General features: G+C 42.5%; 2 protein-coding genes across 12 annotated transcripts in view; both read right to left on the bottom strand.

Annotated features, from left to right (window-relative positions):
- The window catches only part of ZNF410 (zinc finger protein 410), a 47,231-nt gene extending 43,265 nt beyond the window's left edge, over nt 1-3,966 (bottom strand). For 3 of the 6 annotated variants that reach the window (XM_017880468.1, XM_017880469.1, XM_017880470.1), the window contains exons 1-2: nt 3,038-3,964; nt 107-288 (exon numbers count right to left, since the gene is read on the bottom strand). In XM_017880468.1, coding sequence (XP_017735957.1) covers nt 107-139 — 33 coding nt within the window. In that variant the 5' untranslated portion in view covers nt 140-288; nt 3,038-3,964. Of the gene's footprint in view, nt 1-106; nt 289-3,037 lie in introns of all 6 variants that reach the window. The other 3 variants (XM_017880472.1, XM_017880473.1, XM_017880471.1) reach the window with 2 other exon arrangements.
- Nucleotides 3,967-4,463: 497 nt separating this feature from the next.
- The window catches only part of PTGR2 (prostaglandin reductase 2), a 34,234-nt gene continuing 18,002 nt past the window's right edge, over nt 4,464-20,695 (bottom strand). For 5 of the 6 annotated variants that reach the window (XM_017880478.1, XM_017880476.1, XM_017880477.1 and 2 more), the window contains 7 exons: nt 16,774-16,965; nt 13,804-13,974; nt 11,293-11,502; nt 10,413-10,534; nt 8,942-9,029; nt 7,758-7,797; nt 4,464-5,788 (listed from right to left, as the gene is read on the bottom strand). In XM_017880478.1, the coding sequence (XP_017735967.1) occupies nt 5,712-5,788; nt 7,758-7,797; nt 8,942-9,029; nt 10,413-10,534; nt 11,293-11,502; nt 13,804-13,974; nt 16,774-16,956 (891 nt within the window). In that variant the 5' untranslated portion in view covers nt 16,957-16,965 and the 3' untranslated portion in view covers nt 4,464-5,711. The remainder of the gene's footprint in view (nt 5,789-7,757; nt 7,798-8,941; nt 9,030-10,412; nt 10,535-11,292; nt 11,503-13,803; nt 13,975-16,773; nt 16,966-20,695) is intronic. The other variant, XM_017880481.1, reaches the window with a different exon arrangement.

Here is a 20,695-nt window from a genome sequence, read left to right as displayed (position 1 = left end):
AAATATTTATTATCTGGCTCATTGAATAAAAAGTTTGCTGACCCCTAAAGATAAACTTTGAAATATAGCCCACCAAAAGAAAAGGAAACAGACTGACTGGGCTCACCTCTGGTTTGGATTCTAACTCATCTGATAACATTGATTCAGCTTCCAAAACCTGTAGCTATTCAGGGGACAAGTTCAAATTTAATTCAGAGCCAATGATACCTTCCTGTTATGTTCATATTCCTCTAGGAAATACTATGCTCTTCCTGTAAGAAGTTGTATTAGGTGGTTAATCAATTTAACCTAGAATAGGGTAAAAAAGAGAGAAGGGGCATTAAGAGCAGTGGGAAAACACAGGTACATAAAGACACTTCTTCACATATCCAAAAAAAATCACAAGCAAGCAAATAAAGAATTCAAATCAAAACACTTGTTTTAAAATACAACAAGCTCAACAGGCTTTGATCAAAACCCATAAAAATACTATGCTTTGATGCAGTATTTCAACCTTTAATAATCTAAGAAACTATCTTAAATATGGATAGAGCTATGTCCAAAGATGGCCATCTTTTTTTTTTTTTTTTTTTGAGACGGAGGCTTTGCTCTGTCGCCCAGGCTGGAGTGCAGTGGCCGGATCTCAGCTCACTGCAAGCTCCGCCTCCCGGGTTTACGCCATTCTCCTGCCTCAGCCTCCCGAGTAGCTGGGACTACAGGCGCCCGCCACCTCGCCCGGCTAGTTTTTTGTATTTTTTTAGTAGAGACGGGGTTTCACCGTATTAGCCAGGATGGTCTACGATCTCCTGACCTCGTGATCTGCCCGTCTCGACCTCCCAAAGTGCTGGGATTACAGGCTTGAGCCACCGCGCCCGGCCAGCACTCAGTATCTTATCAAGTGTACTGTGAGGATCTCATCTTTAACAGAGTAACGTACTAATTAGCTATAGGTGTAACAGCAAATATGCAATTAAACATTCGTATTCCCAATTCCTTACTCAACAGATTTCCAAAACTGCAATGTAAATCTTTTTTAAAAATTAGTTTCGCCGGCAGCGGTGGCTCACGCCTGTAATCCCAGCACTTTGGGAGGCCGAGACGGGCGGATCACAAGGTCAGGAGATCGAGACCACGGTGAAACCCCGTCGCTACTAAAATTCAAAAAATTAGCCAGGCGCGGTGGCGGGCGCCTGTAGTCCCAGCTACTAGGGAGGCTGAGGCAGGAGAATGGCGTGAACCCAGGAGGCCGAGCTTGCAGTGAGCCGAGATCGCGCCACTGCACTCCAGCCTGGTGGACAGAGTGAGACTCCGTCACCAAAAAAAAAAAAAAAAAAAAAAAAAAAAAAATTAGTTTCACTAAGATATTGTTCATATACCATACTATTGACTCATCTAAAGAGTACAATTAAAACGTCTTTAGTTTATTCAGAGTTGTACAAGCACAATCAATTTTACAACATTTCATCACCTCACAAGGAAACCCTGTGCCCATTAACAGTCACTTCCCACTTCTAATGTGTTTATTATGAGCTTAAAGGGCTTCCATACAAGCTTCCCAGTAAGCAACTGGTAGATACTAAATATTTGTATAATGAATGAATGACACTACAAATGATACCCACATTTTTCTCTAGTCATCTCTGAACTCCAAACCTTCATTTCTAACTGCTTGCTAGGTATCTCCACATGTATGTACATCCAACAGCATCTCAAACCTAACAATGTCCAAAATCCAGATTATTATCTTCCTTACCAAACCTGTTCTTCTTGTATTATCTATTTCAATGATCGCCCAATCTTCCTCCCACTCAGCTGCAAATTCTAGGTCTTTAAATCTCTCTTTCTCCATTTAAAAATAATTTCCATGATTCTCTGTTCCCAGAATGTTCTCTGTTCCCTACTGTAAAGCCCTGTTTACGTCTCTCAGTAACTTTCTACTATACTATTAAAACAGGCTTCTAACTGGTCATCCCGCCTTTAAAATTCCTCTTTCCAATGCATCCTTTAGGCAGCCATTCAAGTTACCTTTCCAAAACAAAGAAATGCTTATGTCACTTCTATTCAAAGTTCAGTGCTTCGGAATAATTGTCATAACCCTAAGGGTAAACCCCTTCGTTTATATAGAAAAACTCCCCAGAGCTAGAGATTCAGCAACTTGCCAAAAATTAGACATCTACTTAGATGCAAAACGTAAAAAACTAGAACTTAAAACTTCTGACTGCTACTTTGTCTTTTACTCTGCACCACACTAAGAAAAAAACAAGTGCAATTTCTCACCCCCTAACAAAATGCCCGACTTTACTTCCAAATGTTTATTTACTGCAAAGATGCTGCGTTGATCTTCGTGCCAACCTAAGTACTAATTCTTAAGTCCCAACTTAATAATATTTAACTTCCAAATGGTGCCTAAATGCATTTCTGAGCCTCATGAGCAAGTGGGATAAACTTTAATAAATTGGATTATCTTGAGAAACTTCAGAAGATTCGACACGAAATGTATAAAGGCCGTGAACACAATTCACACACTCTCCCCTACCCTCCTGACAGGCAAAGGTGAAACGGGCGACCCAGCCCAGTCGAGAAGGCAGCTGTCCCTTTTCCAGACGCAGAAAGTGGTATGAAAGGAGAGGGTAGCTCTGGACTGAAACATTCAGCGAAAGGCCTCCTGGCATCCTCTATCCCACACCACAAAGGCCTTAGTAATAAGGCCCCAAGGTCCGTGGGCAGGCCCCGGCTGCGAGTGCAGTCCAAGAGCCCCCGCCCCGGGGACTCGCTGACTCCGGCTTTCTCAGGACAGTCCGTTCCTATATCCCTGCCCCCAAAACCAAGCAAAGGAGCAGGAACATCGCCCCTAAAGACCCGCGAGGGGAAGGCCAAAGCCGCAGGGCTTCAGACTGGCCGCTCCCAGGCCTGCCAGATCCTGGAGGGATGCCCAAGGAGGGCGGTTTCCTCTCTCGGGGTGAACTCGGCCCCAGGCCCCAAGTAGCCGGTACTGGCCCCCGCCCTCTCGGTTACTACCTAGCCGAGCAGGTGTGGCCAGGCCCACCTCGGAGCTCACCTTCCAGTTCAGGGAAGCCGGCCGGCCGTCTGTCGGTCCCGAATTCCGTCCACACACAACGTCTTCCGGCTCCCGCCGGAAGCAGCTCGAGCGCGGGACAGGAAGTTTGGCCGACCCCCCACGCACACACCCACTCGCTCGCCTCAGGGCTGGGTGGCTGCAGCACCGCTGGGGACGCAGACGTCAAGGCTGCTGGCGGGGACTGCCCAGGCCCGCGACGCAGGGCTCCGCCCCGGACAGGAGGAGCCGCAGCCTCCCCGCTCCCACTCACTCTCGGCCTTCGGGACACCTAGGTCCGCGAAGCCCGAAAAAAACAGGTCAGCTAATTCGTTGACGTCACTGCCACCCCGCAGTAGCGGAGGGAGTAGTTTTTACCATCAGCGGAGGCGTTGCAATGGAGGCAAACGAGAAAGGATCACTCTTAAACATTTATCAGAGGTCTCCTTGGAGAGGACCTCGAAGTTTCACCGCCTGAGAAAGGAACTTGCAGAATCAAGTTTTGCATTATATACGGGACGGGGTATGCAGTGAGTCTGGATTCGGTGTTGTAATTAGGATGTAAAGAGCTCTTGGATGTCCCGACTGCGGCCTTGAACACTTGACTTCCAAGCTAGATGCCACCTTGTTAAAGCTTTGTGAGTTTGACTTCTTGAAATTACTTATTTTTAAATATTTGCGTGCGGAGGAATGAGAGACTCAACTAATGGGAATTAAAGGAGTTACCTTTAAAAAGGGATTTTCAAGGTTAAAGATAAGCCTTGATGACAGGTTTGGGTACACAAATTACTAATGGTCATTTAAAATAAAGGAGAAACGTTTCAGGGGAAGATAATTCCACTTCAGAAAAGCAGAGTAGGCCGAACTCGGTGGCTTACGCCTGTAATTCCAGCACTTTGGGAGGCTAAGGCGGGCTGATCACTAGGTCAGGAGATAGAGACCATCCTAACGCAGTGAAATCCCGTCTCTACTAAAAATACTAGCCAAGCGTGGTGGCGGGGGTCTGTAATCCTAGCTACTCTGGAGGCTGAGGCAGGAGAATCGCTTGAACCGGGGAGGCGGAGGTTGCAGTGAGCCGAGATCGTGCCACTGCACTCCAGCCTGGGCGGCAGAGCGAGACAAAAAAAGAAAAGAAAAGAAAAGCATAGTATAAGGTGCCAATCCAGAGTTGAGGATATTTACTTGGAGGTAAAGGTCCAGTGCTCAAGAAAGAGGTGAGAAATACAGATGGAGATTTGGGAGTTAGCAACATACAAAGAAAAGGTGAAACCCCCTCAGGAGATGAAATGGTCCAGGAAAAGTAACAAGAAAGGGCCACTCAAGTAAACTGGAGAAGCTGATTACCAACACAGTTTGAATCTACTTATTACAAATGTTGCATACAAAAGTATATTGGCAGTGTGTAGACAGACGATCATAAGCCAAAACATTCAGAAACAATAATCCTCAGTTTTACTGTTCTGTGAGGGTTGAGTACAATTAATAAAACAAACTCTTGAGGTACATCAGCAGTTCCTGAACATTCATGTTTACAAACATTTGTTAATTTGCCCAGTCCTGTGATTTTCTGAAACTGTCTTTATTGTCAATCTGTTTTTGTTTTTTGAGATGGAATTTCACTCTTGTGGCCCAGGCTGGGGCGCAATGGTGCGATTTCAGCTCACTGCAACCTCCCCCTCCCAGGTTCAAATGATTCTCCACCCTCAGCCTCTTGAGTAGCCGTAATTACAGGCACCCACCACCATGCCCTGCTAATTTTGTATTTTTAGAGAGAGGGGGTTTCACTGTGTTGGCCAGGCTGGTCTATCTGCCCGCCTCTGGCTCCCAAAGTGCTAGGATTACAGGCTTGAGACATCAGGCCCGGCCGGCAATCTTTTTAATTACCTAAAACTCCAACTGATGTTTACATCTGTTTGCCCTCTCAATCTTTACAACTATTTGACAGTATGTGCCTGCTAACCTAAAATAAACATACACTTTTCTCAATATATATTGAGTTTTTAGGCTATACAGTAAATTATTTGGCAAATACAAAGAGATCATCCTCTGTAGTAAATCTTGTCAACCTAAGTTATTTATCTTCCCATACTAATCCCAACCCAAAGCCACTGGTCTCCTATCCCAAAAACTGTTACACAAGCTCTGAAACCCCCCAATCCTGCCCCTAGTCCCTATGTACACATCATACCATTAAGTCTCTTTTCTGTCTACAATGTGAAAAAAAGGCCATCTCAATTCTATTTTTACCTCAAGTTTCAGTTTAAGAATCATGTAAAACATTTCCAGTTCAACAAATCTTTACTAAGTGCCTCTCAAGTATTCTATTTTAAGCATTCTATTTTAAATTAATAAAAGTTATTATTTTTAAAAACCTATTGTGTCTGATTCATTAATGGTTGTATCAGATCATGTAAAACTTTTCCAGTTTAACAAATCTTTACAAAGTGCCTCTCAAGCATTCTTTTAAATTAAAAGTAATTACTAAAAGTTACTATTAAAAACCTATTGTGTGTCATCCATTAATGGTTGTATCAAATCCCCTATGCAACTTAAAAATAACACCTATGATCACATTTAAATCAAGAGCTATGTATATTCTAAGCATTTTTTAATGTATCTTTGAAAATATGCAAAATGGAAAAGAAATCTATGATTGCCTTGAAGACATTTACAGCGATTACAAAGAGATTTCTTCTGAAATGCAAACTATCTGCTTTCCAATGTTACCTCCTGTCATCATGGACTGGAATGCAGCTGGAAAAAGAGAAAGTAGATTATCTGAAAAGGTAAATGTCACTATCATACTTGTTTCCAAAAGGTGTAATACAAAATTATCTTCAATAACTTTTTCAGTGATTTTCAATATTAAGCATAGAAAATTGTCCATGAAAAGAAATCTCGCCCCGGGCCCGGTGGCTCAGCGCTGTAAATCCCGCACTTTGGGAGGCGAGAGCAGGCGGATCATGAGGTCAGGAGAATCGACGACGGCATCCTTGGGCAACACGGTGAAACCGGCCGTCTTGCTAGCAAAAAAATAGCAAAAAAAAACTAGGCCGGGGCGACGGTGGCGGGCGCCTTGTTAGTCGCGCAGCTAGCTCGGGAGGCCTAAGGCCAGGAGAAAATGGCGTAAAACGGCGGAGGCGGAGGCTTGCCAAGTGGAGCTGAAGAAATCCGACCACTTGCAACCCCAGCCCTGGGTGACAGAGCGAGGACTCCGTCTAAAAAAAAAAAAAAAAAGAAATCTCAAGTAAAAAGTTATACACAAACCCCATTAACATCTTTAAAAAAAGTTTTGCCTATACTGAAAATATTTAATTGGTATCTAATTGGTATGTACATCAAGGTTCATTGTTTACAGTATCTGAAGACTAGAGGCAAAAAAAATATGGGAATAAAATGTCAGTGAAGGCCAGGCATGGGGCCTCGCAACTGTAATCCCAGCACTTTGGGAGGCCAAGGTGGGCAGATCACTTGAGGTCAGGAGTTTGAGACCAGCCCGACCAACATGGTGAAACCCCATCTCTACTAAAAATACAAAAATCAGCTGGGAGTGGTGGTGTGTGCCTGTAGTCCCAGCTACTCCGGGGGCTGAGGTGGGAGCATCATCTGAGCCTTGGAGGGAGAGGCTGCAGTGAACCATGATCGCACCACTGCACTCCAGCCCGGGTGACAGAGCATGGCCCTACCTCAAAAATTAAAAAAAGGGCCAGGCATTCCCACCTGTAAATTCCAGCACTTTGGGAGGCTGACGCAGGAGGATCATTTGAGGCCAGAGTTGCCTGGACAATACAGTGAGACCCTGTTTCTATGGAAAATTTAAAAAAAAAAAAAAAAAGGCTGGGCATAGTGGCAGGTAATTGTAGTCCCAGCTACTCTGGTAAGAGGATTGCTTGAGCCCATGGGTTCATAAGTTACAGTTAGCTATGATCATGCTACTGCACTCCAGCCTGGGCAACAGAGCAAGATCATCTCTTAAAAAAAAGGGGAGGTAAGGGGAAGGAAGGGCAGGGAAGGGGAGGCCAGAGAGGTAGCATTAAAAGATAAAAAGATAAAAGACTTTGGCCTGTGGGGTGGGTCACACCTGTAATCCCAGCACTTTGAGAGGCTGAGACAGGCAAATCACTTTAGTTCAGAAGTTCAAGACCAGCCTGGCCAATATGTTGAAACCCTGTCTCTACTAAAAATACAAAAATTAGCCAGGCATTCTAGTGCACGCCTGTGGTTCCAGCTACTTGGTAGACAGAGGCAGGAGAATTGCTTGATCTCGGGAGGTGGAGGTTGCAGTGAGCCAAGATCACACCACTGCACCACTCCAGGCTGGGAGACAGAGCAAGACTCCATCTCAAAAAAAAAAAAAAAAAAAAGGGCCAGGCATGGTGGTTCACACCTGTAATCCCAGCACTTTGGGAGGCTGAGGCGGGCAGATCACGAGGTCAGAAGATTGGGACCATCCTGGCTATGACAGTGAAACCCCGTCTCTACTAAAAATACAAAAAATTAGCTGGGCGTGGTGGTGGGCACCTGTAGTCCCCGCTACTTGGGAGCTGAGGCAAGAGAATGGCATGAGCCTGGGAGACGGAGCTTGCAGTAAGCTGAGATCGCGCCACTGCACTGTTTCCAGCCTGGGCGACAGGGCAAGACTCCGTCTCAAAAAAAAACAAAAAGACTTTATCTTTGTGTGCTGAGCACAAGTATATAATAAATAAGTCTACATTCATCTTACCTCCCATGTTTTCCAACCCATTTATCACCGTCTCCTTAATCTGTAAATCAAAATAGGTAGATTTAATTAGTCTTTAAACTTCAATGTTTCTATATAATAGTTTCCATACTTACAAAAGGCAGCAATACTATTTAGCACCTTCTGTCTAAAAACAGATAATCTTTATTTCATGTAGGTAGTCCAGAAAAGCTTCCTATCAATTGATTTTTTTAAAGTAATATCCTATTTTCCCGTTGTTTAATCTCTTCAATTAGTAACAGATCACAAGCTATACACTCTAAAACAGAAAAATAAAGTACAGAAGCATACAAAGGTACAACTTTGCCTATCATCTGCAGGTTTCAAGAATAGCCTAGGCCAGTCCGGGTGCAGTGGTTCACACTTGTAATCCCAGCATTTTGGGAGGCTGAGATGGGTAGATCACTTGAGGTCAGAAGTTCGAGACCAGCCTGGTCAACATGGTGAAACCTCATCACTACTAAAAATGCAAAAATTAGCTGAGCGAGTGGCACGTGCCTGTAATCCTAGCTACTCAGGAGGCTGAGGCAGGAGAATTGCTTGAACCCAGGAGGCAGAGGTTGCAGTGAGCCGAGATTGCGCCACTGCACTACAACCTGGGTAACAAAGCGAGACTCTGTCTCAAAAAAAAAAAAACAGCCTAGGCCAGTAGGTCTGAGGCCCAGAATAATAACTCCTGACTTTCAAGACTTTCAATCAACAACTAAGACATACATTAGGATGTCCAGGGAGGGCAGGGAAGAAGTATGGTGGTAAAGGCATCAGGAGGTGCTTACATGATTTTTGAGAAAGCACAGCTTCTAACACATAGTAGCATCCCATAAATATTTGTTAAATTAATAAACATAACAATTTTACATTTGGGGGAAAACCTATTGATTTTGTAATATAATCTATGAAAGTAAAGCTAAAAAATTTTAGATAAAGGGAATAACAAACAAGGGTTTGTTAAGGGTTTGGTAATCAGGAGGTTATACTCACCTGGGAGGTAGAGTTAATTTATAATATTCAGCATACTTTTCTTTTGTAGGAAAAGAAACTAATATGAAACTATATTTTATAGTTTTTTATAATGAAACTAATATGTTTGCTATAGTACATTTAAATAATGCAAAATTATATCAAGTAGCAGGAAGAATTATATTGATAAACAATAGAAGTTCTACCTTTAGCTTTCCTTCTTTAAACCACTGACTCAGCTGTAGAATGCCAGGCTCAAATTTGTCTTTATAATTTAACACCAGAAATCTTTCCCTGCAGTGAGGAAGAAAAGGATAATGATCAGAGAATATGACGGGAGTGGTATTCCAAGATCATACCATTCCAGAATTCTAATATCTGTTAATCCTTAAAATATTAGGACATAATCACATTGAGTCTGGTCAGATACAGTTTTATGCGGAGTTACAGGTATAACTGTAGAAGACTTCTATTAATAATTTCTGTTGCCAGGCACAGTGGCTCATGCCTATAATCCTAACATTTTGGGAGGCCGAGGTGGGCAGATCACCTGAGGTCAGGAGTTCAAGACCAGCCTGGCCAACACGGTGAAACCCGTCTCTACTAAAACATAAAAATTAGCATGATGGCAGGTGCCTGTAGTCCCAGCTACTCGGAAGGCTGAGACAGGAGAATCGCTTTAACCTGGGAGACGGTGGTAGAAGTGAGCTGAGATCGTGCCACTATACTCCAGCCTGGGCGGCTGAGCGAGACTCCATCTCAAAATAATAAGTTTTTGTCTGCCCAGTATCTACAACCCCATTTGTTAATAGCACCGTGATTTTTCCTTTGTGGGTAACATCCTTTCTTGACCCTCATGTGACCTAATCCAGGCCAGTCAAAGCCAGTAAGTATGTTTTTAGGGAGCTAGTTAGCCAAAACCTAAATATTGAACGGGCTTTTAAAATGTGTATTTTTTTTTTTTTGAAACGGAGTCTCGCTCTGTCGCCCAGGCTGGAGTGCAGTGGCCAGATCTCAGCTCACTACAAGCTCCGCCTCCCGGGTTTACGCCATTCTCCTGCCTCAGCCTCCCGAGTAGCTGGGACTACAGGCGCCCGCCACCTCGCCCGGCTAGTTTTTTGTATTTTTTAGTAGAGACGGGGTTTCACCATGTTAGCCAGGATGGTCTTGATCTCCTGACCTCGTGATCCGCCCGTCTCGGCCTCCCAAAGTGCTGGGATTACAGGCTTGAGCCACCGCGCCCGGCCAAAAAATGTGTATTTTAAAGCTTTTTTTTTGAGACGGAGTTTCGTTCTTGTTGCCCAGGCTGGATAGAGTGCAGTGGCATGATCTTAGCTCACTGCAACCTCCGTCTCCCGGGTTCAAGTGATTCTCCTGCCTCAGCCTCCCAAGTAGCTGGGATTACAGGCACCCACGACCACGCCCGGCTAATTTTTTGTATTTTTAGTATAGATGGGGTTTCACCATGTTGGCTAGGCTAGTTTTGAACTCCTGGCCTCAAGCAATCCACCTTGCTTGCTTTGGGATGTGCTAGGATTACAGGTGTAAGCCACCACACCCGACCTAAGGTTTTATTTAATAAAGAAAAAGTGTCTATGAAGAACAATAGATTTCATACACATCTATGATATTTAAAACCCCATGAACCGGTAATAAGGGCAAAGAGGAAGAACACACCTTGTGATGTTTCTTTCTTTCTGGATTGCCTCTATAGCAGGGGATAACGGGGGAGGATAAGGCACATCTTTGTTGTACTGAGAAATTTGACCACACAGGATGATGTGGCTGTTCTCATTCATCTGCACAAAGAAAAATGATGATAAAATATCCCTTTCCTATGTTTACTGATTTTATGGCTGCCATAATGAAAGCCTCCTTGACTATTTAATCCTTTTTGTCAACTAGTTCGATTTTTTTTTTTAATTTACCTGTTAGAGGTATTTGAGAATTTGAACTAGCTAGAAATAATTACATTCCAAAGGAACGTAGAGGCAAATAAATGTTTGGTAATCAGCAAAAGAATTGCATTAGTTGTTGTTGCTACTTATTAGTGGTAGAACTGTATTTTTTTGGATTTAAATAATTTAATAATCTCAACTGCAAATAATTTTAGATGCAGCAAAGGACTATGTAGTGTTAATACCTCATGTTGATATTTTATAATATTGTTAGTAAATATACATAAATACATGCCGTCTGTGAAACCCATTCTCTACACAAGGTCTGGGGCCATAGCTGTGAGTTGGTCAGTGGTGAGTTAGGGGTCAGAGCTTCACCATTTCAACAATGCAACTGTAATTTTCACAAAATAAACCACAAGTGAAAAGATAATATTGGTAGCAAATAACTGAAATTGAAGTTCATAGTACAAATCTGCAAGTAAAGGGAAGTAGGTATCAGCAAGCTCTTTTGCATCACTTAAATACAATACTGATCTTCACATTAAGTCACAATAATCCCTCCAATTTTATAATTTTTTTTTCTCAGTATTAGGTAAAAAGATATCACAACATATAAAATGCAGTATTCAAATTTGTAATAGAAATCAGCAAACAACCTGACTTATCACTGTATCACTGATGTTACCACCAACATTGTCAAAATAAACATCCACTCCAGCTGGGCATGATTCACGGAGTTGTTCTGCCACATTCTCTTTTTTATAATTAATCGCAGCATCAAAGCCCAGTTCTGAGGTCAAGAGGACGCATTTCTCATGTGTTCCACAAATCCCCACCACTCTGGAACAACCTAACAAATGGCCAATCTAGGGGGGAAATTTGAAGATTAAATGGCTTTATATTGTCACATTTAAATGTAAAAATGTACAAGTATACAAGATATTACAGGTATATATGACAGTGTTCATTACAATTTAGGTTAGATTACGCTGCTTTTAATGAAGAGTAATTTGAAAGTAAAAGAACTGAGGGCAGACAATGTCATCCACCCCAAAAAATTATTAAAATTGAACAAAGTTAGACTTACGTTCCTCAACTTATGATGGGGATATGTCCCAATAAAACCATCTTTTTTTTTTTTTTTTTTTTTTTTTGAGACGGAGTCTTCGCTCTGTCCCCCAGGCTGGAGTGCAGTGGCACGATCTTGGCTCACTGCCAGCTCCGCCTCCCAGGTTCACACCATTCTCCTGCTTCAGCCTCCCGAGTAGCTGGGACTACAGGCGCCTGCCACCATGCCCGGCTAATTTTTTTACATTTTTTAGTAGAGGGGTTTCACCATGTTATCCAGGAAAATTATCCATGTTACATGTTATGCATGTAAAAATTTTTACATTTTTTAGTAGATGGGGTTTCACCATGTTATCCAGGATGGTCTCGCTCTCCTGACCCCACCTCGGCCTCCCAAAGTGCTGGGATTATAGGCGTGAGCCACTGCGCCCAGCCAAAACCATTGTTAGTTGAAAATATCCTAAGCAAAAAATGCATTTAATATACCTAACCTACTGAACATCACAGCTTAGCCTAGCCTACCTAAAACATACTCAGAACACTTATGGTTGGGCAAAATCATGTGGCAATACGGTACACCACAGAGTACCAGTTGTTTACATTGTCAAAATAAACATCCACTCCAGCAGGGCATGATTCACGCAGCTGTTCAGCCACATACAGTGGCTGACCGGGAGCTACATACGCCCAGCATCTCGAGAGAGTGTCATACTGATATCACTAGTCTGGGAAAAGACCAAAATTCAAACTTCAAAGTATGGCTTCTACTGAATGCATAGGGCTTTTGCATCATTGTAAAGTAGAACCATCATAAGTTAGGGACCATCTGTAGTTTAAATGTTAAAATCTAACAATTTTTGGCTTTCACTCATTGAAAAATATAAAATCAAAGAATAAATTTAAAAAATAAAATTTCACAGCTTAAATCTAATTTCATAAAAGGAATAAATAATCAGACCCAAAGCATCACATGCAATTCATTATTTTTCAGGCTTGTGGCGAACTAAAATCGCAGCTCAGACATAATGTTTGTTTTCAATGGTTTCAACCTATAAAGGCTATTATTTATAAAAGGATGTACTTTTATAAGATTCTTTCTTTCTTTTTTTTTTTTTTTCAAAGAAACAGGGTCTCACTCTGTCATCCAGGCTGGAGTACAGTGGTATATTCATAGCTCGCTGTAACTTCAAACTCTTGGGCTCAAGTAATCTTCCTGCCTCAGCCTCTCAAGTAGTTAGGACAACAGGAGTGCCGCCACACTGGGCTAATTTATTTACTGAAGAGTCTTACTATGTTGCCCAGGCTGGTCTTGAGCTCCTGTCCTCAAGTAATCCTGCCACCTTGGCCTCCCAAAGCACTGGGGTTGCAGGCGTGAGCCACTGTGCCAGGCTGACTTTGTAAAATTCTATCAAAATGTTTACACTTCTAGAATTCAACAAGTGGTTTCTTATTTGAGGATATTAATTTAAAATGTGAGTTTGACTTTTAATTCATGAATTCCAAACAGCTTCTTTATCATTCTCTTCCTTATAATAATGAAAGCAAAGCTTTAGCGTTTACTACATCTGTTTTTGGTTAACAGAGAATAAGATACTAAAATCTGCATTTTTTAATACTGTTATTAAGAGAGTCTAAGTAGGTAAAAAAAAAAAAACCCATTTCTACAAGAAATGTTGTAAGTCATTATAAATTTATTCAATTTTGGCTGGGCATGGTAGCTCACGCCTATAATCCCAGAACTTTGGAAGCCAAAGCAGGTGGATCTCTTGAGGCCAGGAGTTCAAGACCAGCCTGGCCAACATGGCAAAACCCCATCTCTACTAAAAATACAAAAATTAGCCAGGTGTGGTGGCACACACCTGTAGTCTCAGCTACTCTCGAGGCTGAGGCATGAGAATCTCTTGAACCCAGGAGGCAGAGGTTGCAGTGAGCCAAGATTGTGCCACTGCACTCCAGCCTGGAGACTCTGTCTCAAAAAAGAAAAAAAAAAAATTATCCAATTTTACATTTTTAATGGTATACATATATCCGAAATTTCAATTATGAATTATAACAATCCTCAAATAATCAGAAAATCATATAATTCTCAGAAAGTTTACCTGCCCAGCCACGGATCCACAGGCACCTGCAGCCCCACTGACAACCATTGTCTTATTAGATCCAGCAGTTATATGACCTTTTTCCTGTATCCCAATCAAGGAAGTCAAACCAGGCATACCTATAACTCCAAGAAAATATGAAAGGTGTCCATTCACAAGTTGTGGGTCTACCTAAAATAAAATATATACTCTTTAAAAATAATACTAGGAATTCCTGTTTTGAGACAACAAAGTAGAGACAATATGTTATGGACTGAATTGTGTCCCCATAACATTTATATAGTAAAGCCCTAAGCCCCAGTGTGACTTTATTTGGAGACAGGGACTTAAAGGAGATATTTAGGATTGAATAAGGACATAAGTGTGGGGTCCTAGTCCAATAAGACTTGTGTCGTGGCCGGGCACGGTGGCTCACATCTGTAATCTCAGCACTGTGGGAGACTGAGGCAGGCGGATCACCTGAGGCCAGGAGTTCGAGACCAGCCTAGCCAATATGGCGAAACCCCGTCTCTACTAAAAATACAAAAAATTAGCAAGGCGTGGTGGTATGTGCCTGTAATCCCAGCTACTTGGGAGGCTGAGGCAGCAGAATCACTTGAACCCAGGAGGCGATGGTTGCAGTGAGCTGAGATCATGCCACTGCACTCCAGCCTGGGCGACAGAGTGAGGCTCCATCTCAAAGGAAAAAAACAAAAACAAAAACAAAACGGACTTGTGTCCTTATAAGAAGAAGAAACAAAACAAGATCTATCTCTCTGCACACCCACAGAGGAAAGACTGCCTGAGGACACAGCAAGAAGGCGGCCATCTGCAATCCAGGAAGAGGGGCCTCCCCAGAAACCAAATTTTCCAGAACTCTGATCTTGAACTTCTAGCTTCCAGAACTGTGAGAAAATAAATCTCTGTTGTTTAAACCACACAACCTGTAGTATTTTGTTATGGCAGTCCATTAGTATAATAAACAACCCAATATGGTTTATAGAAGAGTAAACCATTCATCAATCTTGCTAAAATTCTATACTTTATTTGTAAAGAGTAAAAAAGCAATATTACTTCTCTTTATATTAAAAAGAAACTTTAAGGCTGGGTGCGGTGGCTAACGCCTGTAATCCCAGCACTTAGGGAGGCTGAGGTGGATGGATCACAAGGTCAGGAGTTCAAGACCAGCCTGGCCAAAATGGTGAAACCCCATCTCTACTAAAATTACAAAAAATTAGCCGGGCGTGGTGGCGGGTGCCCAAATCCCAGCTACTCGGGAGGCTGAGGCAGAGAATTGCTTGAACCTGGGAGGTGGAGGTTGCAGTGAGCCGAGATCGTGCCACTGCACTCCAGCCTGGACGACAAAGCAAGACTCCGTCTCAAAAAAAAAAGAAACTTTTAAAACCAATTCTCACATAAGAGACAAAATATTCTTTCTGTTAATGCCCCAAGTATGAAAAAAAAAAAAAAAAGGAAATGCTTAACAGAAAATACTTGGCAACACTGGAAGATTTTAAGTCTCTGAGCAATTCCAACATGAACATGTACCTATAAAAATCAACTCTGGCTGGGTATGGTGGCTCATGCCAGTAATCCCAGCACTTTGGGAGGCCAAGACGGGTGGATCACGAGGTCAGGAGTTCACCACCACCCTGGCCAAGATGCTGAAATCCCGTCTCTACTAAAAATACAAAAATTAGCTGGGCGTGGTGGTGGGCGCCTGTAATCCCAGCTACCCAGGTGGCTGAGGCAGAAGAATCACTTGAACCCGGGTGGCAGAGGTTGCAGTGAGCCGAGATTATGCCACTGCACTCCAGCCTGGGCAACAGAGCAAGACTGTCTTAAAAAAAAAAAAAATCAACTCAAATTCCAACAGTTCTCATTACTGATGTTTAAAATGTACCATTAAGGCTGGGCACAGTGGTTCACAACTGTAATCCCAGCACTTTCTGGGGCTGAGGCGGGAGGATCGGTTGAGGCCAAGAGTTCAAGACTAGCCTGGGCAATATGGTGAGACTCCTGTTTCTACAAAAAGTTTAATAAAAATGGCTGGGCATGGTGACTCACACTTGTAATCCCAGCACTTTGGGAGACCGAGGCGGACCGATCACTTGAGGTCAGGAGCTTGAGACCAGCCTGGCTAACATGGCAAAACCCTGTCTCTACTAAAAATACAAAAAATTAGCTGGGCATAGTGGTGCACACCTATAATCCCAGCTACTCGGGAGACTGAAGTGGGAAGATCACTTGAACCCAGGAGGCAGAGGTTGCAGTGAGCCAAGATCACTCCAGCCTGGGTGACAGAGTGAGATGTTGTCTCTAAATAAATAAATAAAAGACCCAGTCAGGCTATTGCCTATTCTTTTGGTAGCTGCTCTGAAACAACTTTTATTACCTGAGAGACTTTATTTACAATAAGATAACCTTTGTTTACCACGCAATTCCTCCCCTTTCCCTTTTTGTTGCCATTTCCCCCAAAAGCCTCAAGTCCCATTCCTTTAAGCTATAAGAACTTCAAGCTCACACCTGTAATCTCAGCACTTTGGGAGGCTGAGATGGGAGGACTGCTTGAGCCTAGGAGTTTGAGACCAGATGGGGCAACACAGTGATACCCCATCTCTAAAACAAACAAACAAGCAAAGAAACAAACAAACAAAAAACCTTCAACCATCTGGTCCCTCCTTTGAGTCTCCTATTCTTCTGTGAGGCTCCAGTGCACATACATGAATTAAAATGGTTTTTCTCCTGTTAATCTGTTTACTGTCAGTTTATTTTAGCAGGCTCAATTATCAAACCTTCAGAAGGAAAATTTAAACTTCCCTATACAGCTAACAGTGGAAAAGGAACAAAGACTTTCCGCATTTTGGCAGCTAGCTAAAAGAAAATATATGCTTTTATTTTTCCCTGATTACAAACACAACTGAATATCAAATGCACAAAGTAAGAGTTACACAGGGAAAAAAAAATCAGATACGTTCATATATATATCACCTTTTCAAGGTTATTTCCATCCAGAATAACTTTGGTTTGCCAGGGCCAATAGAAAGAAGTCACAAAATCGCCTTTAGTCAAATTTGTGTGTTTGCTTTCTTCTATAATTCCAATACCTCCACCATCAACGACTTGAGATAGCTGCCAAGGTGTTATATAATCAGTGCCAGTGTCTTCATTCATTCTACAACGCTGAAAAAAGAAAACATTAAGATAATTTTATCCAATAATGTCAAACCACTCTACTAATTTACTCAATGACTAAAAGTATATAATGAGTAATATATAGCATACAATACACAAAAATCAACTCAAAATACGTTCAAGACTTAAACATAAGACCTGAAACAATATGGTGACTATAGTTAATAACAATGTATTGTATACTTCAAAATTGCCACTGGCTGGGAACGGTGGCTCATGCCTGTAATCCCAGCACTTTGGGAGGCTGAGGAGGGCAGATCACCTGAGGTCAGGAGTTCAAGACCAGCCTGGCCAACATAGTGAAAACCCATCTCTACAAAAATACAAAAATTAGCCAGGCATGATGGCGGTTGCCTGTACAGCTATTCAGGAGGCTGAGGCAGGAGAATCACTTGAACCAGGAGGCGGAGGTTGCAGTGAGCTGAGATCGCACCACTGTACTCCATGCAGCCTAGGCAATGAGAGTGAAACTCCGTCTCAAAAAAGAAAAGAAACTTGCCGCGAGGGTAGATTCTAAGTGTTCTCACCACAAACAATAAGTATGTGATATAATCCATGTTAATTAGCATGTTAGCATGACATAACCACTGCACAATGTAAACATATTCCTTTTTTTTCTTTTTCTTTTTCTTTTTTTTTGACGTGGAGTTTCGCTCTTGTTGGCCAGGCTGGAGTACAATGGTGCGATCTGGGCTCACTGCAACCTCCGCCTCCTGGGTTTAAGCGATTCTTCTGCCTCAACCTCCTGCGTAGCTGGGACTACAGGCATGCGACACCACGCCTGGCTAATTTTTGTATTTTTAGTAGAGATGGAGCTTCACCATATTGGCCAGGCTGGTCTCGAACTCCTGACCTTGTGATCTGCTGGCCTCGGCCTCCCAAAGTGTTGGGATTACAGGTGTGGGCCACCGCGCCTGGCAACAATTTTTAGTTGTCAATAAATTTGTTTTTAAATAAAACATTAAAAAATTGAGGTGACAGTTGCAAAGAAAGCTCTGTGAGTATTCTAAAAGTCACTGAATTGTACATTTAAATGCATGAAACGCATGCTAGTAAATAAAGCTAAAAATTTTAAAGAATTACTTAAGGAATGCCGGGCGCAGTGGCTCAAGCCTGTAATCCCAGCACTTTGGGAGGCCGAGACGGGCGGATCACGAGGTCAGGAGATCGAGACCATCCTGGCTAACACGGTAAAACCCCGTCTCTACTAAAAATCCAAAAAACTAGCCGGGCGAGGTGGCAGGCGCCTGTAGTCCCAGCTACTCCGGAGGCTGAGGCAGGAGAAGGGTGTGAACCTGAGAGGCGGAGCTTGCAGTGAGCTGAGATCTGGCCACTGCACTCCAGCCTGGGAGACAGAGCCAGACTCTGTCTCAAAAAAAAAAAAAAAAAAAAAAAAAAAAAAGAATTACTTAAGGAAATTGAAGTAATACTATACACATTATACTAGCAAAAAGTAATACAAAATAGTGTTTTGATGGTTTCAAAGGATTGTGGCCAATTAGGTACACTCACATGTTGCTGATACTATAAAACTATTTTTTATGGAAAACAAACTAGCAACATATACACCATAAAACTTGATTTCTTTTGGGCTAGGAATTCTGTCTCTCCAGTGGAAATAAGCCAAAAGAAGTGAAGTAATTTTATACAGTTGCTCCTCCCAACTTCAGACCAAGCACTTTCCCTATTTCATGCCCCCTAACCTCAGATGAGTGCTCTCTTCACCCCTCGAAGACAAGAGTGTCACAGTGGGACCACACCCTGTCTCAAGAGGAGGGCTAACAACTTCTCTGGGTAGTAGTCAAGGCTCTCTTCCTCTGTGGCTCACTCTTGCCTCTATCATGAAATCCAAAATGTAGAGGACCACAGCATGGACCAGGAAGTGGAAAACATGGAAGGACGCCTGATCCCATGTGGTTGTGTACCCGGTAAAACCGGGTAAAAGACGAAACAGAGAACTGATGCAGAAGCTTCAGTAAGAATACATTTGCTTCTGTTTGTCTGCCACCTCCCACGTATTCCTTAAAAGCAAGTGCAGCCACAGACACTGGCCAGACCAAGGGCCTGACACTAAACACAGCTAGTAGGAAAAACGGAAATAAGTTCTCTGAGATATAGGAAAAAAATCTACTGTTTCCTCCTTTCACTCACCACTCAACACTTTTAAAAACAGATGTGGTGGGGTATTTCCCCATACACCAACCAAGCAATTCTGCAGAGGGCATCAACTGGGTGTCCCCTAATTCCATTCAGTTCAACTGTGACACTGTCTACCTGGATATAGTGTCAGGTCCCACAGATTAAAGGCTCAGTCCCACAAGACTGCACCTAATTCAGATGCCAATCTCAAGCCCTAGGTTATGGTCTGTGCTTCTGACAAACTGGCTACAAATCAGGGTCCCCACTCTACTCTCTCCTTTGGTTTAATTTGCTAGAGCACCTCACAGAAGTCAGAGAAATACTTTACTTACATTTACTGTTTATTATAAAGGGTATTACAAAGGATATAGATGAATAGTCAAATAAAAATAAAAATTAAAAAAAAGACAAAGAACAAAAATTAATTAAAAAAAAAAAGATGAACAGCCAAATACAAGAGATGCATGGGGTAAGGTATATGGGAAAAGGTGCGGAGTTTCCACACACTCTCCAGGTGCACCACCCTACAGGAATCATCATGTGTTCAGCTATTTGGTAACTCCTCAACCAGGTCCTTTTGGGTTTTGATGAAGGCGTCATTATATAGACATGATTGATTAAACCACTGGCCACTGGTGATAAACTCAACCTTCACCTGCTGTCCCCTAGCTGGGGGTAAGGTGGCAGGAATAAAAGTTCCAACTCTCTGAGCATATATGGTTGGTTGCCTTGGTAACCAGCCCCCATCCTGAGGCTATCCAGGAGCCCCCCAAACACTTGTCATCTCATTAGAATACAAAAAGACACCTTGGAGATTCCAAAGGCTTTAGGAATTGTGTGCCAGCAAAGAGCAAGAAGACCAAATATTTCCTATTATAAATCACAATATCACACAAGTAATTCCCTAGAGCTAAACAAATGATGTCAACAGAACAGAATGTTATTAACCACCAAAATAATAATATTTGAACTAGTTTTCCCATTACAGTCACTTAAAGAATATGAAAGCACACCTATAAAACCACCACTTTGGGAGGCTGAGGCAGGAGGATTGCTTGAGGCCAGGGCTTTGAGACCAGCCTGGCCAACATAGTAAGACCCTCTTCTCTATCAAATGAAAATAAAAAATTAAAAAGAATACGAAAGCCAAGTTGTATATGCACCTTAAGGATAATCATGTAAAATACTGTGTACACATAATGATTAATTTTAGTTGTGAACTGGAATGATATAAAATCTCAATTATTTAACGTTTGTTAAGACTCCCTTTTCCCTTTTAAAGCTGCTTAAAAAGCCTGGTGTGGTGGCTCATGTCTGTAATCCCAGCACTCTGAGAGGCCAAGGCGGGCAGATCACCTGAGGTGGGGAGTTTGAGACCAGCCTGGTCAATGTGGCGAAAGCCTGTCTCTACTAAAATACAAAATTAGCTGGGCATGGTGGCGCATGCCTATAATCCCAGCTACTCCGGAGGCTGAGGAAAGAGAATCACTTGAACCTGGGAGGCGGAGGTTGCGGCGAGCTGAGATCATGCCACTGTACTCCAGCCTGGGCAACAAGAGCAGCAAAAAAAAAAAAAAAA

The sequence above is a fragment of the Rhinopithecus bieti genome, unplaced genomic scaffold, assembly GCF_001698545.2.
Source record: "Rhinopithecus bieti isolate Rb0 unplaced genomic scaffold, ASM169854v2 scaffold_11380, whole genome shotgun sequence".
NCBI lineage: Eukaryota > Metazoa > Chordata > Mammalia > Primates > Cercopithecidae > Rhinopithecus > Rhinopithecus bieti.
This window is presented reverse-complemented; position numbering and strand designations above follow the sequence as displayed.